General features: G+C 62.6%; 4 protein-coding genes and 5 non-coding genes across 10 annotated transcripts in view; 6 read left to right on the top strand and 3 right to left on the bottom strand.

Moving 5' to 3' along the window:
- Window positions 1-14,966, bottom strand: part of KIF2C (kinesin family member 2C) — a 77,348-nt gene that overhangs the window by 20,410 nt on the left and 41,972 nt on the right. The gene's annotated exons all lie outside the window — the stretch shown is intronic.
- On the top strand, window positions 43-4,820 carry RPS8 (ribosomal protein S8). 2 transcript variants are annotated; one of them, XM_068689894.1, is made up of 6 exons: window positions 43-56; window positions 936-1,042; window positions 1,421-1,520; window positions 2,885-3,060; window positions 3,886-4,015; window positions 4,664-4,820. In XM_068689894.1, the coding sequence occupies exons 1-6, from the start codon at window positions 53-55 to the stop codon at window positions 4,771-4,773; spliced, it is 627 nt and encodes a 208-aa protein (XP_068545995.1). In that variant the 5' UTR covers window positions 43-52; the 3' UTR covers window positions 4,774-4,820. The 2 variants fall into 2 exon arrangements, with proteins under 2 accessions (XP_068545995.1, XP_068545994.1); XM_068689893.1 differs by lacking the exon at window positions 43-56 and adding an exon at window positions 84-220.
- On the top strand, window positions 785-869 carry LOC137860770 (small nucleolar RNA SNORD55/SNORD39). Its single transcript, XR_011099166.1, has one exon. It is a non-coding gene; the product is annotated as a small nucleolar RNA SNORD55/SNORD39 (small nucleolar RNA).
- On the top strand, window positions 1,228-1,331 carry LOC137860773 (small nucleolar RNA SNORD46). Its single transcript, XR_011099169.1, has one exon. It is a non-coding gene; the product is annotated as a small nucleolar RNA SNORD46 (small nucleolar RNA).
- LOC137860772 (small nucleolar RNA SNORD38) lies at window positions 3,184-3,255 on the top strand. Its single transcript, XR_011099168.1, has one exon. It is a non-coding gene; the product is annotated as a small nucleolar RNA SNORD38 (small nucleolar RNA).
- LOC137860771 (small nucleolar RNA SNORD38) lies at window positions 4,390-4,461 on the top strand. The gene has a single exon (XR_011099167.1). It is a non-coding gene; the product is annotated as a small nucleolar RNA SNORD38 (small nucleolar RNA).
- LOC137860783 (small nucleolar RNA SNORA35) lies at window positions 4,993-5,122 on the top strand. Its single transcript, XR_011099179.1, has one exon. It is a non-coding gene; the product is annotated as a small nucleolar RNA SNORA35 (small nucleolar RNA).
- BEST4 (bestrophin 4) lies at window positions 5,690-10,369 on the bottom strand. Its single transcript, XM_068689888.1, has 9 exons — window positions 9,256-10,369; window positions 9,022-9,116; window positions 8,492-8,725; window positions 8,004-8,158; window positions 7,838-7,915; window positions 7,471-7,623; window positions 7,254-7,334; window positions 6,725-6,879; window positions 5,690-6,581 (listed from the first exon to the last, which is right to left on the bottom strand). The coding sequence occupies exons 1-9, from the start codon at window positions 9,405-9,407 to the stop codon at window positions 6,188-6,190; spliced, it is 1,497 nt and encodes a 498-aa protein (XP_068545989.1). The 5' UTR covers window positions 9,408-10,369; the 3' UTR covers window positions 5,690-6,187.
- On the bottom strand, window positions 10,506-12,641 carry LOC137860085 (leucine-rich repeat-containing protein 26-like). The gene is made up of 2 exons (XM_068689889.1): window positions 12,517-12,641; window positions 10,506-12,264 (listed from the first exon to the last, which is right to left on the bottom strand). Exons 1-2 carry the CDS (start codon window positions 12,533-12,535, stop codon window positions 11,039-11,041), a joined length of 1,245 nt encoding a protein of 414 aa, XP_068545990.1. The 5' UTR covers window positions 12,536-12,641; the 3' UTR covers window positions 10,506-11,038.

Raw genomic sequence — 14,966 nt, 5'->3', positions numbered from 1 at the left:
CGTCGAAAATCGGACCAAATCCCGAAAATCGTGCGGCGCCGCGCGGTGCACCATGGGTATGCAAATCACCCCCCTGCCCGCTCCCATCCCAGCCGCCGCGTCGCCTAGCAACGCCGCCCGGCCGCGGCGCGATGACGTCACCGCCTCTCGCGAGAGCTCGCCGCGCCAAACCGTCCCGTGAGCCTCTGCGCCGCCTCTTTGCGCCGGGGCCGCACCATGGGTGAGTGGCGCCGCCGCCGGGCCCGGCCGCCATCCGCCGCCATCCGCCCGCCGCGCTGCCGCCGCCCGCCGCCATCCGTGCCGGGGGACAGCCGGGGGTGCCGCCGAGCCCCGCTGACCGCCATCGGGGGCGGCCGCGGCGGCGCTGAGGGGATGGCGGGGGGAGGAGGGGAGGGAGGCCGGGCCCAACATGGCGGCGGGGAAGGGGGGGGGGGGGCTAGTGGAGGGGCCCTGTGGGTGAGGGGGGCGGTGGGGAGGGGGCGGTAACCAGCAGGCAGCGCCTTTTGGGGGTCAGTTGGGGAAATGGGGGTTGAGTGGGGGTGAACTCCATAGGGTCTGTCAGTCAGGTGGGGTGGGGATCACTTCCCAGGGAGAGCCCGCAAGATCTTAGCATGAGGTGTGTGTCACTGGGGGCTTAACAGCACGAGGTGGGCCCTTCCCGCAGCGTCCTGTGAATTAATTCACCAGGTTGCTTCCTGCAGTGGGCTGGGGTGGTCCCTGCAGAGCTGCTGGGGGGAGGGAGGCTTCTGCAGATGTGCTGGGGGAGAACGTGTCGAGGTGGCTCTGAGTTTCAATGATGAAGCATCTCTAACTGCTGCATAAGGCTGAGTGCTCTGTGCGGATGCCAACCTTGGAGAGCTGAGGACTCAGACCCTCGCCCAGCCGTGGCTGGGTGGAATCCGTGCCATCTTCTCACCGCGCTGCTCTCCATTCAGGTATCTCCCGGGACAACTGGCATAAGCGTCGCAAGACTGGGGGCAAGAGGAAGCCCTACCACAAGAAGAGGAAGTATGAGTTGGGGCGGCCGCCGGCCAACACTAAGGTGGGTGATTTGGGGAGGATAGCCAGTTATTTTTATAAAATTAAAAATGTTTGATTGTGTGCTCTTAGAGGTTTAAAAATACATTGTTCTTTGTGAGAGATCAGTTATCTGTCACTGCTTTTATAAAAGATGGCGTTTTTCTTTATGCCTGTGGGAAGCAGTGATAGGTTTTTGCAGTAAGAGGCAATTGGAGTGATGAAATTCTCACCTTAGGTGGATGCAGCAGACCGTTTTGGTCGCTTCCTGTATCTGCCGATGCTGGGGTTTGTCATAGTTACACTGACCACATTGCCTTCGGTTCGGAGTTTGGCTGGGCTCCTGTGTGCGTGCCGTGCAGCACGCCAGCACCACCCTCACTGGGGTTTGTTTCCGATGTAGATTGGTCCGCGCCGAATTCACACAGTGAGGGTTCGTGGTGGCAACAAGAAATACCGTGCCCTTCGCCTGGACGTTGGCAACTTCTCCTGGGGATCCGAATGTAAGTACGTTGTAACCCTGGTGTGTTCAAAAAACCTTCCACACACGTTGATCTCCGGTACAGCTACAGAGTAGAGGGGTGATGCGCGGCTTTCTAGGCTGATTTTGGGCAATCTGAACTTGACAGAAGTGGATCTGAGGCTGCCTGCGTGGTGATGATAACTTTGACCTTATGTGGCCTTGGGAGACTTAAATGTCTGCTGGGTCCACGGTGATTGGAGTGTCATAGTTACCCTGAGTGACACGCTCGTACTGCCTGCCTGCTGGGCTTTGGGGGTTACAGAGGGCCGAAAATGCAAAATATGTGCAGGTTCGGTCTTCACAAATGCAGCTTGTGTGCTGCCCAGTTTATTGATGAACATGTGCTAAAAAGTGGTAGTCCTGTGCAAGAGGGAAGGCTGAGGGTTCTGAGAAAGAGCAGTCCCTGGCAATGTTACATGAGCACGTGCTTTTTAATTCCTCCTGCTTTGCTAAGCAAAAGTGGGCGGTGCAGAAACGAGAGGGCAGCCTGCAGTAATTCCACTGAGCGAGGTGGGTTTTGTTCTGTGAATTACAAAACAAAAACCATTCAGCTTGAGCTCAGGCCCCGTCACTGTTACCCTGTAAGCTCGCAGTAGGTTTCAGTGAGCAGTGTGGCACGAGGCAGAAGACCCGTGCTTTCTTCTCACTGACAACAGCGTTGTCCCAGCTGGAAGAGAACTGTCATTTGTAGGCAGTAACAGAGAAGTGAAGGGACTGAGGACACACTGCAGAACAGGTATGAGGTACACAAGTAAAGGGAATAAAACCCCTCCTGTACCTGGCCTTTGCGTGTAGTGAGGGCTCTGTCTGCAGGGCTGGCAACTGCTAAACGCTCAAATCTAGTAGCTTCAAATGCTTCAAGTGGGCCATGGAGGGTGAAAGCATCAGTGTCCTCTCTGCTCATTCCCTCATCCTATGGAAATGGTTTCTGCTAAATGTTGCAGAGCAATCCTGTTCAATGAGGCTTACTCCAGTAATTCTAGGAGCAATGTTCAGCATCGAGCCCTGTGTACGGTGTTAGTTGGCATCTGCTGAGGTATCCTCAGGCCCAGAAATGTGGTTTTCAGCATTATTCAGTCGTCTTAGGGATGAGTTTCAGCGAGGCCACGGTTCTTCATCTAGGTTGACTCTTTCCCCAGGTACAGGCTTCTGTCCTGGCAGCAGAAAGTTGGACTGCTGAGAACTAGCTGCATCGTGCAGTTAAATTTAAGTCAGTGCCGGGGAAGCTGGAGGACTGATCGGGTGACGAGTGAGGTGATTTTAGGGTATGTGTGGGATGCCGCTGACTGCATTCTCAGTTGCCTGATCCCCAGGGGTTTGAGTTCATTCTCTTCTTTTTGAAAGGCTGCACCCGCAAGACCAGGATCATCGATGTTGTCTACAATGCTTCCAACAACGAGCTGGTGCGGACGAAGACCCTGGTGAAGAACTGCATCGTTCTTGTCGACAGCACCCCGTACCGGCAGTGGTATGAAGCCCACTACGCCTTGCCCCTCGGACGCAAGAAGGGTGCCAAGCTGGTACGTGTGGGTTCCTCACGGCTCCTTGGAAGAGGGGAGGCTGCGCTGCCGGAGGAGTCTGGCTCTGTTGGGGAGCACGGGGTTGTCTCTGAGGCGTTGCACAAGGGCCTGCCCGTGGCTGCCTTCTAATGATGATATTTCTGTCCAGTTCTGCTGCTGAAGGAAGGGCGATGACACTTTGTGATGCTGAGGGAGGCTGTGCAGGCAGGCCCTGGTGCTGGGACAGCGCTGTCCCCTGATTAGAAGCTCGTGGATTGATGACTAAACTTTGCTTAAAGCATCTTCATCCAGACTCGCCGCCTCTAATTTTAAGATCCAAACCCCAGATTAAGCTATTTAAACACCTGTGTGCAGCGTTCAGCTTGGGGTTGTCTCCTTGCCTTACAAAATAAAGCACTTGTGAGCAGATCACCGACAAGTTCAGAAGCGTGGGGAGAGCTCCTAACCTGTTTGCCAGGACTTGTGCCACGCCCAAGTGCTCTCCTGTCTGGAGAAGAAACAAGTACTCAATTTTTTTGGAGGAGGGGCAATTCATTAGGGAAAGCTTCGCAGCTGCTTCTGTCTAGAGCGTGTTCCCTGAGGGCGCTGTGCTGCGTTGTCACGGGTGACTGCAGTCAGCAGTGCTGGGTTGGTTGCCTCAGAAGTGACAAGCAGCACCCGGTTCTGTTAGGCAGAGGCGTTTGTAGCTCTGGAAGATGTGAGTTGAGAAGCACAACGCACCGCTGGGTTTGCTTTGATGCTAGTGGGGCCTGCTCTTGCGGGAGGTGGCTGTGTGTTTAACCTTTCCCTCGCTTAATGCTACCTCTGCCTACTGTCTGGTTTCAGACTCCTGAAGAGGAGGAAATCCTGAACAAGAAGCGCTCAAAGAAGATCCAGAAGAAATACGACGAGCGAAAGAAGAATGCCAAGATAGCGAGTATCCTGGAGGAGCAGTTCCAGCAGGGAAAGCTGCTCGGTGAGTCCCTGGGGCTGTGGTGTGGGTGGGCGTAAGGGAGTCGGGGCGTGAGCAGGTTCCAGAGCAGGTACCTTAATTCTTGGGACCATTTCCCTGCAAGCTGTGATAAGGGGAAAGTAGCAGGGGTGTTTCCCTGTTCTATTTGCAGGGGTGCCTTCTGGGTGTAGGGTAGCTCCTATTTTACTTTCTCTGGGGATAACCCAGGCCTGTCAGGAGCAGGAGATCTGTTTCTGAGGCTTGAGTTGCTTCATGTCCCAGCTAGTGATGAGACTTGTGAATGAGCAGAGTCCTGCGGGTGTGCTGTGTGTCAGGAAAAGCCCAGCCGTGCACACAGCATTGCCAGTTGTGGTGTGAGTAGCTGAGTGTTCTGAAGTCTTCTGGTGATGAGACCTGTGTCCAGTTCTGCTACTGAATTTGAGCGATGACAGTTTGGAGATCTGAAGAGGACTTCAATATGGGCACAGCCCAGCAGAGCGGGTTGGAGGGCAAGGTCTCCTGGGGGAGGAACTCGGGCCAGCACGGACGCTGGTGTCTGCTACAGAGCCTTGCTGCTCCGTGCTCCTGCAGAGACTGCAGGCAGTGCTCCTTCCACGTGCACGTACTGGGGTAACAAATTACTTAATTTAACTGAGTGACTTCTCCTTGCAGCTTGCATTGCCTCCAGACCTGGACAGTGTGGCCGAGCTGATGGCTACGTGTTGGAAGGCAAGGAATTAGAGTTCTACTTGAGGAAGATCAAGGCCAGAAAAGGCAAATGAAAACAAACTGTTCGTCTGACAGAACCAATAAACAACATCTACCATAATGAGTGGGTGGCGTGCTTATTTGTGCCTGCAGGGGAGAGGGGGCTTGTGTAGCACCCCCAAAATGGGAAAGCAAGAAGGAGCTGCTGGAACCCACTGGGTGGAATCCACTTTTGTGCCTTTGGGCTGCCAGAGCTCCCTGCCTTGTCCCAGAGCTGCTGTCAGTGACTGTGGCTGCACTGCAAAGTGACCGGCTGGCCTCCCCCTGGCCTCCCTGGTCTCATCCCAGTGCAAGAGAAACCCCTTCTAGCAGAAGGGCTGGGCTCTCCCCGTGGCCTGCCCCTTTCGAAAGCTGGGAACAAGTCCCAGCTTCCTGCCCTGCTACTCGTGAGACTGCAAAATGTGGTGAATGAAAAGAGTCTCTCTGAAGTTTTTGAGCTTTTGGTGATGAATAATTAATTAAATCAATGTAGCATCTAGTTCCTGAGTGCTGTGAGCTCTACAGACTGGTCTTAGATTGGAGGCCAGCCCGATGTTCACCCACCCAGTGCCTGCTGGGTGCACGCCCCATGTACCCAATCCTATTTTTTGCCCCGGTGGCAGCGCTGCCTGGGACTGGTGCTGTGCCTGCAGGGTGAAACCAGGCGCTCCCAGAGTCTCGGTGACGTTAGCACCAGCACGTTTCTTCTCCATGGTGATCCCGGGTAAACTTTCCCTGCTTTCTAGCAACGCCTGTTGCCAGAGAGGCAGGGCGGGCGCGATAAAGGGCGTTCAGGAGGGATGTGTCACGGCTGCTTCCTCCGGGCTTGTTTCTCCCCTCTGCGGAGAGCAAACAGGATTCAGGGTGTTCCTGGGGGACTTTGTACGGAGGGAGAAACAGAAAACTGCCACGTTGGGGTAAGGGCAGGGGCTGTAAAGCCCTGATGAGCAGGATTGTGCCCAATTCATCAATGCGTGGCGCTTATAAATTGCGCTGGTGTCATTGCTCCGAAACAGCAGCCAAGGGCAACGGCCCGTGGGAACGGAGCTGGCACTGTCACCCTGCCGGAGGTGTGACATGGGAACGGGACGGGGTGGCAGCTGGCCAGGGGCGTGTGTGCCCTTCTGCTTTGCAGCAGCTGGCTCTGTCGCCTGGTCTAACACCCCGCGACTCCAAGAAAGAGCGAACCTGAAAGCTGGAGCTGGCAGCAGCTTTATTGATACTGCGGGGACATCAGCACGGCGCTGAATGCCGTTGTCCTGTCCCTTGCTCGGTGTCTGGGCTGTCCCTGTCCCCTCTTGGTTCCTGGTAGCAGGGAGGGAGCGTGGCCATGCCAGTCAGTGGCATCACCACGCACACGAGCTGAATCCTGCAGTTTTGGGGCTAAAAACATGCAGGGGGCACAAGGGGGTATCTGGGGACAGGGTCAGGGGTGCCATCGGGGCACCCTCAGGGCTCCCAGCCCCCTGGGCGCTCAGCCCCGACGCTCTCGCTGGATGGAGCCTTCACCAGGACCGTTGGCGGCTCCTTCCTCCGAATTTTGGAGGCCTTTGGTGACTGGGGTCCCCCCAGGGGGCCACCCGGCGTGGGGGGCCCGCTGCCCCGGCTCTCCTCATCCTCCGTCTCCTCCTCCTCGATGCGATCCACAGCCTCGGGGTCCTCGGGGTGCGGGGAGGGGAAGGCTCTCCGCAGGTGGGGGGTGGCTCGGCCGCCCCGGCCGAAATTTTTGATGCTGATGGCGGGGGAGGCGGCGGCGAGGAAGCGGCCGAGCAGGGGCGTCTGGGTGCGCGGCATGCTCGGCGAGGCCTCCACCAGCTGGCTCTGCTCCGCGTCCTCGCACATGCTGGGGGAGCACAGCGGGGCGATGGGGACGGCCACACGTCCCCAAGGCCCCCCCGATGGCTTGGGGGCACCCAGGGCGCGCAGTGCGGGCAGGGACCCCCCCCAAGTCTCCAGCTGGGGCTCCCGGCTGCGCCGTGCACTCACCGCATGTCGAAGGTGGAGCCCAGGAAGGAGGGCTTCAGGGTCTCGGCGGCGGTGGCCGTGGTGTAGGGGGGCTGAGCCGTGGACTCGTTCCAGTACTTGTCCTTGGCGGCTGGTGGCAGGTTCTGGTACATGTCATCCACCGAGAGCAGGGACACCTGGGGACAGGGGGGGGGACCCGGTGCATGCAGGTCCTGCTGCCAGAACCAGCCCTAAAGGCGTTGGAAGGAGCCAGGGAGGCTCCGGGCTCATATCCTGGCTGCGTTTGGGATTTTCCTCCTTTAAATGCTTTCCTGGTGGTGGGGACGAGCAGCGGTGCCAGGCTGCTGAGTGTCCCTGGGGGGTGCTGAGCCTACTGGGGGGAGCAGCCACACGGGTGGACAGGGGGCAGAGGGATGGGGTGCGCCTAGATGGGAATCTGCTTTGGACAAAGGGCAGGAGCAGGGCTGGGGGGGGGGACAGTCCCCATGGCCACGTTGTGGGGACGTCCCGATGCCCACCCAATGCACGCGCAGCCGGGGGCAGCCCCCACCTGCAGGTTCCTGTCTATCAGCTTGTTGGTCTCGAAGTCGTCGTCGTCTTCCCCAAACGGGTTAATGATCTGCTCGGCAACCTGTGGGAGGGGGCAGGTGGCACGGGGTTGGGGACAGGGACACCTTCATGGGACACCCAAGTGCCACCAGCCGCGACGTGTCCGGTGCCATGCCAGGGACCGGGGACCCCCCGGGCACCCCCCGGCCGTGCCTCACCTTCAGCCAGCCAGCGTAGAAGAAGAACTGCAGCAGGGTGGGGAGGGGCACGTACATGTCCAGATCCCCCTCCTGCCCCGGCTCCAGCGGCTCCAGGAACTGCCGCCCGATGAGGCAGAAGGCGAAGAAGGAGTACACAGCGATGGTGACCACCTGCGGGGACAGTGGTGGCAGCAAGGGGGGACATGAGGCTGCTAAAACTCTGGCTGCTCAATGCTGCTCTTGGGGGCTCCAGGCTGAATCCCAAAGCCCCCCAGAGGGGTGATCCCCCCCGTGCCACGCTCCCCATCCACCCTGAGCTCCTGCGCTGGTGGCACCGGGTGCAGGGCGAGCATAAAGCTCTTTTTCGGGGGGTCGGGTCACCCACCTGCGTGTACACCAGCGGGATGCTGATCCAGTCGTAGTGGAACAGCATGCTGCACTTGGCCCGGTACGCGTTCAGCTCCTGGCAGGGAGGACAAGGACGGGTTTTTCCCCGGGTGTCGTCCCCCCACCCGCGGTGCCGTGCCCCCCGCGCTCCCGGCACCACTCACGTCCATCAGCAGGCGCAGGGCCACGTCGTCGCGGATGCGGCCGTCCCGCCGGGCCTGCGCCGCCAGGTTGGTGAACCACACGCAGGGCACCCAGTACTTGTTGAAGTCCGAGTGCAGGCTCTCGAATTTCTTGCGCTCGTCCTGCGTCATGAAGCCTGCGGCGGGGCGGGGGGCGAGCGGCAAGGCTCAGTGCCATGGACCCCCGGTGATGGGAAAGGGAGTTTTTGGGGACCCTCCCCAGGAGGAACGTGGGGTTTTCCAGGGTTTGGGGGGGCAGAAGGGTCATGGGTTTCTTTAGGGACACATGCAATGTCCCTGCAAGGTAATAACCCCTCCACATCAGGGCTGGATGACACATATAGGGGACCCAGGGGCTGCCCCACTGCCACCCCTTAGCCCACCCCGGGGTGACAGGGACACCGCCGAGCTTCCCAGCTCTCTCACCCCATATTTCAAACCGTGCCCCCCCCAGGGTTTGCCCCCCTCACCTGCTTCCACCACGTGGTCCATGGTGGGGAAGCGCTTGAGCACCCTGGTGCTGACGGAGCGCAGGATGAGGACGGCCGAGAGGTTGGCGTAGCGGATCAGGGTGCGCCGCAGGATCCGACCCCGCTCGTCCTTGCCGTGGACGTTGCTGGAGATGACGCACATCAGCTGGTCGGGGAGGGGGATGCTGGTGTACTGCGCCCACCACCGGTTCACGATCAGGGTGACGTAAAAACCTGTGCGGAGGTGGCACAGGGGGCTCTGAGCGGGGATGAGCCCTCACCAGGGGGACCTGGTGGCTTCCCAGGGGGGACAGGTCGGGGATAAGGAGCACGTTGTCCTTCCCCTGGGACTGCTGTCCGCAGGGATGGAGGTGGGGACATCCCCAGTCCTGGAAGAGGGCCAGGGAGCTGGGCTCAGTGCCTTCGGGAGCTGAGTGGCACCCAGCCCCAGGCAATGGGGCAGTTTGGGCACGGGGCATCCCCAGATGGGGCATCCCCAAGCTGTGAGGGAGCAGGAGAGGGACCCGTACCTAGGACGAAGGAGATGGGGATGAGGTCCGTGGAGCGGTTGCAGTACTGAGCCACTTTGCTGTAGAGACGCTTCTGCTCCTCGGTCAGCAGCCGCCTGCAGCGGGCACGCAGCGGGGTCAGGGGCGAGCAGCGGGGCTGGGGAGCTGCCTCAGACCCCCCCCCCCCAAAAAAAAATAAAAAGCCATCCCCCGGGTCCCCTTCTCCTTGTGGGGTCCCAGCCGCTCCCCACTCACCGGTAGACGACGCTGAGCAGCGCGTACAGCACCATGAAGACGACGAACTCCTTGTACAGCAGCTTGTAGATGCTGCCCTTCCAGCGGAAGAGCAGCTTGGAGAAGCCCCCAAAACGGGAGTCGGCGACTTTGAGCGTGTAGGAGACGGTCATCGTGGCACAGGTGACAATCTCACTGCCGGGGGAGCAGCGGAGTACAGGCTGCCAGCCGGGATGTGTCCACGGTGTCACACCAGGCACCGGTGCCCATGGGCTGGCTCGCCCCACGCCCTCCCCACGCTGCTCTGCACGTCCCTATCAGCACCTTCGCCCCTAAATACCCCGGTGTGAACCCATCGGCCGAGCCCTCCAGGTGATGGATTGGAGCTGTCACGGGCAGGGAAGAGGGAATTGCAGGTTGGTGACACCTCCCTGCCACCGGAGATTTCGGTGGGAGCTGCTGGCTCAGCCCTGGGCATGCACAGGAGCCAGGGGGGTGGTTTGGGCCGTTCCCCTTTGCAGGCTGAATTCAGGCTCCACGAGGAGGAGGGGAAAGGATGGAGGATGTCACCCCTCCTGGCAGCCCTGGGAACGTGACCCCGGGGTGAGCTCGCTGGGGGGGGCTGGGGGTGTTTCTGGGGTGCCCATGGGCGCCCCTCACTCCCAGCGGGACACGAACCAGTGGGAAACATCCCCGAGGAGCAGTGGGACATGCAGCAAACCCATCCCGTCCTCGTCCCCAGCCCGTGCTGGTGCTCGTGCCCCCCAGTCCAAGCTAGGAATGAGCCAGACCAGGGGCTGTGGCTCCATCGCACCGCGGGCTGCGAGGCTGCGCCGGGCAGGAAACGCCGCTTCCTTTGCCGGCCTTAGCGCCGCGTCCCGCCCTGCCCGGCTCCCTTCCTGCCGGGCACGGGGCCCAGCACGGCCTGCCACAGCTCCGACCCATGGAGCTGGGGGCTCCCAGCCTGGGAAATGCCCTCGGTGCATCCCCCGATGCCCCCGCTCCGTGTCCTGCTGGGGAACGCGGCGTGGGTATGGGGCACCCGGCTCCCTGTATCCCTGCAGGCACCCATGGGTGGATGCGACCCACGGGGCTGTGCAGGGAGATAATTTACAGCACCCCCAGCCCGTCCTGCCCCGGCTGGTGAGCACGGTGCCCGTGGCAGGCTGGCAGCTTCCTTCTCCAGGCTGTAAATCCGTAAATCACGGCCTGCAGCTCGCTCAGCCCCGAGGGCCGGCACCCACCGCAGCAGAGACGGGGCACAGCCACGGTGCCAGGAGTAAAATGATTTATTTCGCAGCAGGAGCTGGCTCCGGCAGGGCTGGGCAGCACGTTGGGGAGGGAAGGCTGCAAGGGGCGCCCCCCTGCTCCGGTGGCACCCTATGGACACCCCTCAAACAAAAGCCTTTTGCTGAGCGGGGCGCGGCACAAGCAGGGCTGTCCATGCCCAGTCCTTGCACACGTGTGTGCACAAGCCCTCGTGCAAACAGCAGCCCTGGCACGCACACTGTTGTCACCTGGCCCTAAAAATCAAACGGGGCAGCCCCCACCTCCTCTCCACGTCCTTCCTGTGCCCCCAAAAACCTCATGCAGGGAGCCCCCCGGTGCCCAGAGCCGCTCGCAGCCCTGCCCAGCCGCAGCACGTGGCAAGCGAGGGGCGCACACGGGATCGCAGGGGAAAGGGGGGGAATTTTGGGGTGCAGCTTCACAACCACACACTGCAAGCCACGGCAGGATGGCTCGTGGCCTCTCCCAGCCACAGCCACCTCCCGGTGCCCCCCGAGTCCCGCATCCCACCCCCCTTTCAGTGCAGGTCGATGTTCTCGTACTCCAGGTTGTCCGAGTCCTCCAGCTCGATGCCGGGCACCAGGTTGTAGTAGCTGGTTGCCTGGTTCATGTAGATCTTCTCCCGGTCGGCCGAGTCCTTCAGGACATCGCTCACGCTCACCGTGTCCCCCTCGGCCCCGCTGCCCCCCAATTCCTCCCCCCCAGCTCCCGGGGCTCCCCGCTGGGTGCCCGGCCCCGCGCCCCGCTGCGCCTCGTGGGGCGGCACCTGGGATCCCACCCGGATCTCCACCTCCTCGTACAGGTCCCTGCTGCTCTCCAGAGGGTCCTGGGAGGGCTGGGGCAGCGCCGCCCCCCCCAGCAGCACCTTCTTCTCCTTCTCGGAGGGGGCAGCGGGCAGCTCGTAGGGGACGTAGCGGTGGGATTCGGGGGGCACCGGCGCGCTGCCCCTCTCCGCGGCGGCGGCGGCGACGGGGGGGCGTCTGCCCCCAAAGCTGTAGTTGGTTTTCCTCTTCCTCTTGCAGAAGCAGCAGGCGATGGTGGCGAGGAGGAGGAGGGGGGGCAGGCAGATGAAGAGGGCGGTGAGGCCGTGCGAGCGGCACAGCTCGTCCCGGGGGATGCTGAGGAGCTCGGCGCCGCGGTGCCGCTGCGGCGTGTGGCAGGTGAGCTCGGTGGCCAGGTCGGGCCGGCCCTGCAGGGCGCTGAGCAGGGCGCAGCTGCAGTCCCAGCTGTTGTTGGACACCTGGAGCCGCCGCAGGGACGGCTGCAGGAGGCTGCTGGGGAGGAAGGTCAGGGCGTTGTAGCCCAGGTAGACCTCCTGCAGCCGCCTTGAGGCTTTCAGGAAGGATTGGGGAAGCTCCCGGAGCCGGTTCCAGTCCAGGTAGAGGATCCTCAAGTTGGGGGCGTCTTCCAAAAACCCCCCCGGGAGGCTTTCCAGCTGGTTGTGGCTCAAGTGCAAGACCTCCAGGGTGACGGGGACACCCTGCGCGTTGCGGATGGCCGCGATGCCGCAGCGCGAGAGGTCGAGCTCCCGCAGCCCCCGCACCCCCAGCAGAGCCCCCCAGTCCAGCAGGGAGACGTTGGAGCTGCTGAAGTTGAGGCAGCAGCTCTCGGCCAGGGGGGCAGCCCGGAAAGCCTCGAAGTCCAGGGGCTGGCTGCAGTTGCAGCTCTCCGGTGCCGCGTCCCGGGCGAAGCTGGTGGCGAGCAGCAGGCACAGGGACAGGGACAGGGACAGCAGCGCCGTGCCTGCGGGACAGCCGAGGGGATGAGCACCCCGCTGAGGGTCCCGACACCCAGACCCCACAGCCGGGGGGCTTCTCCCCCCCGCCCCATCCCCAAAAACGCCCCCGCTCCCTCCCTTCGCCCCGCACTCGCTCCCCGCACCCCGGGGATGCCACCCACGGGTCCGTCCCGCTGCTCCCCAAGGGTTTCGCCCGTGTCCCCCCCGTTTTTTTCCTCGTGTTCCCCCCGTCCCATCCCCGTCCCCCCGCCGCTCACCTGCCGCCGCCCGCCCCATGCTCCCCGGGGCCGCTCCGCGCTCCCCCCGCCGCCGCCGCCGCCGCCCGGCTCCGCCTCGCTGCCGGGGGGGCCCCGCCGGAACCCGGCCGCCCCGGGGCCCGCCTCGCCCCACACCTCCGGCCCCCGCCCCCAGCTCGGCCCCCCCCTTGCCCCGACCCCTCTCCGGGCTCCCACCCGCCCCGCTGTGCCCCCAAAAAGCAGGGCACCCCAACGCCCCCAACCCCAGGCACCCCTCCCTAACCACCCCCTCTCCATCCCCCAAAGCCCAGAGCCCCCTGCAACCCCCCCAGACCCCCTCTTTAACCCCCACAGAGCCCCCCCACAAGCCTCCAGCTCCTCGCCCCCCCACCCAAAATCATGGCAGAGGGGCCGGGCTGGGGTCTGCCCCATTCCCCGCTCTCCTAGGGGGAGAGGTCCCAGCCCCCTGCTCCCCACCTGGGGGGGCGATGTGCCCCCCAGCCCCATTGGGGCGAGGATGCGGGGTGGTTGTGGTGGCAGGATGGGGACCAAAAGGGTCACAATGGGGCCAGCCGCCCTCTGCAGCGCTATGGGGCCCCTTCTGACTTCCTTCCACCCCACACCCGGCCGGGATGGAGGATGTGGGGTCGGGCGCAGCACCACAACCTGCAGGGGAAGCAGCACTGGAGAGGGGAGCTGCGTTTCCACACCCCAAAAACACGGGCATGGGCTCACGGCGGTGTGCACCCTGCCCCGAGGAGCCAGGTAAACTGAGGCACGGGGCAGGGGAGCAGCGGCTTGGCCATGGGCAGTGCTCAGCACGGTGACCACAGCGGGGTTGGGATCCGCTGGCTGCTCTCCTGCCCACCCAGGCTGCCTCCCACCCCCCCCAAAGTGCTGCCTTAACCCGAGGGGATCAGGATCCTTTTATCTCTCCCTCCAGGCGGCTCTGCCTGGATTTGCAGCTTCCCCTCGGCGCTTCCCCAGCCGGTGCTGCCGCTTCCTCCCCCGGCTCCGTTGCCCTCCCCTCATCATCATCACCTTGTGCAGGGTGAGAGTGCTGAGCGAGGGGGAAAACCCCACTCCTGATGGGTTCAGGGCTGTCACCTCCTCACGGGCAGCTTCCCCATCCCAGGGCCCTTTCTGTGCTCTTCCTGCCCGGGTACTGCCAAGAGAGCTGGGTTTGGCTTCCCAGCTCCTGCTGCCACCGAGCAGCACCGGGGGGGTCACAGGGGGACCAGGCTGGGTCTGGGTTTCATGTAGGGCACAGGTCCCACAGCCTCTCCGGGCTCCTGCAGCGTTTCACCACGCTCGAGGGGAAAAAAAAACATTTCCTAACATCTAGGTGGAATTTTCCTCGATGCAACTTGCAGCGGGCGCCTGTCCTCGTTCCGCTGGGCACCTCCCCAAAGAGGTGGCTCCGTTCTCCGTGCAGCTCCCTTCTCCTTGCTGCTCCTTCTCCTTTCAGCTCCAGCCCGCTAGGCGCAGGCAGCAGTGGGATCACCCCAGAGCCTCCCCTTCCGCAGGCTCGGCATCCTGCTGACATTAAACCACGCTCTCCTCCTCCCTGCCTGAGCTCGCTGCGTGGGCAAACGCCCGTCTGCGATGCTCTGATGCTCTCCTGCATCACGGCAGGGCTGAGCAGCAGGTGGGGGGAGCTGCTCCTGGGCCACATCCCTCTGGGTGAGGTGCCCCAGCCCTGGAGGGGGGGACGTGGGCACCCACCAGAGCCCAACCCGAGCCAGGAGAGCAGCAGAGCTGCTGGCTCCCGGCAGGAGGCCCCGGGACGAGCCCCCGCAGGTTGTCCCGCTGCCCCCAGCACCTCCCTGGGGCCTCCCTGCACCCTTGGGTGCCTCCACCCCCGCGCTGCCTCCAGCAGCTGACTCAGCTCTGCCCGGGGAGCCCCGCGCCGGGGCCTCTGTCGGAAAGGCAGAGGTGCACCGTGACGCCACCCCTGCCCAGGGGAGCCCTGGGGCCCCGGTGGAAACCGGGGCAGCTTTCCCCGAAGGGGGAACCCGGGCGTGCTGCCGGGCAGAGCGTTTGCACACACTTCCTCCGCCGAAGGTTGAAAGCCAAGAGGAAAGTAAACAGAGCCGGATCCTTTCATCTCTCCCTCCGGGCAGGTCTGTTCAGTTCCCATCCCGGGGGATGTGCTGCGAAATGTGGGGCTGGTTGGCCAGGGGTGCTCATGCAAAACCCTTGGGGTGTTCAGGAGCACATCAGGCATCGGTGAGCAGAGCCCCGAGCTTGCCCTGGGGGAGCAGAGGGGAAATTGGCACAGAGCGAGGGACTTGCACATGGTCCTGCTATCCTGAAGGGCACCAGGATCTGCTTTCGAGGGGCTTTTGCAACGCTGCTGATCCCGGAGAGCAGGGTGCCGTGGTTTTCTGGCCCGTCCTGCTGCCCTACATCCATCCGTGGCCTATTTTGGGTGACACTGAGACGTTTCTCGCCCACGGCCATTAGAGAGC

The sequence above is a fragment of the Anas acuta genome, chromosome 8 (assembly GCF_963932015.1).
Source record: "Anas acuta chromosome 8, bAnaAcu1.1, whole genome shotgun sequence".
Classification (NCBI taxonomy): Eukaryota; Metazoa; Chordata; class Aves; order Anseriformes; family Anatidae; genus Anas; species Anas acuta.
The sequence above is the reverse complement of the archived record's forward strand: the minus strand, read 5'-3'. Positions and strand labels throughout refer to the sequence as shown.

Excerpts from the sequence above, each read along its gene's own strand:
- RPS8 (XM_068689894.1), top strand. Across the intron at positions 1,521-2,884 it reads CTTCTCCTGGGGATCCGAAT|GCTGCACCCGCAAGACCAGG; the intron begins GTAAGTACGTTG and ends TCTTTTTGAAAG. Across the intron at positions 4,016-4,663 it reads CCAGCAGGGAAAGCTGCTCG|CTTGCATTGCCTCCAGACCT; the intron begins GTGAGTCCCTGG and ends TTCTCCTTGCAG.
- BEST4 (XM_068689888.1), bottom strand. The coding sequence starts at position 9,407 with ATGACCGTCTCCTACACGCTCAAAGTCGCCGACTCCCGTTTTGGGGGC. Across the intron at positions 7,916-8,003 it reads CCCTGCGCCTGCTGATGGAC|GAGCTGAACGCGTACCGGGC; the intron begins GTGAGTGGTGCC and ends CCTCCCTGCCAG. Across the intron at positions 6,582-6,724 it reads GGCTCCACCTTCGACATGCG|CATGTGCGAGGACGCGGAGC; the intron begins GTGAGTGCACGG and ends GTGCTCCCCCAG.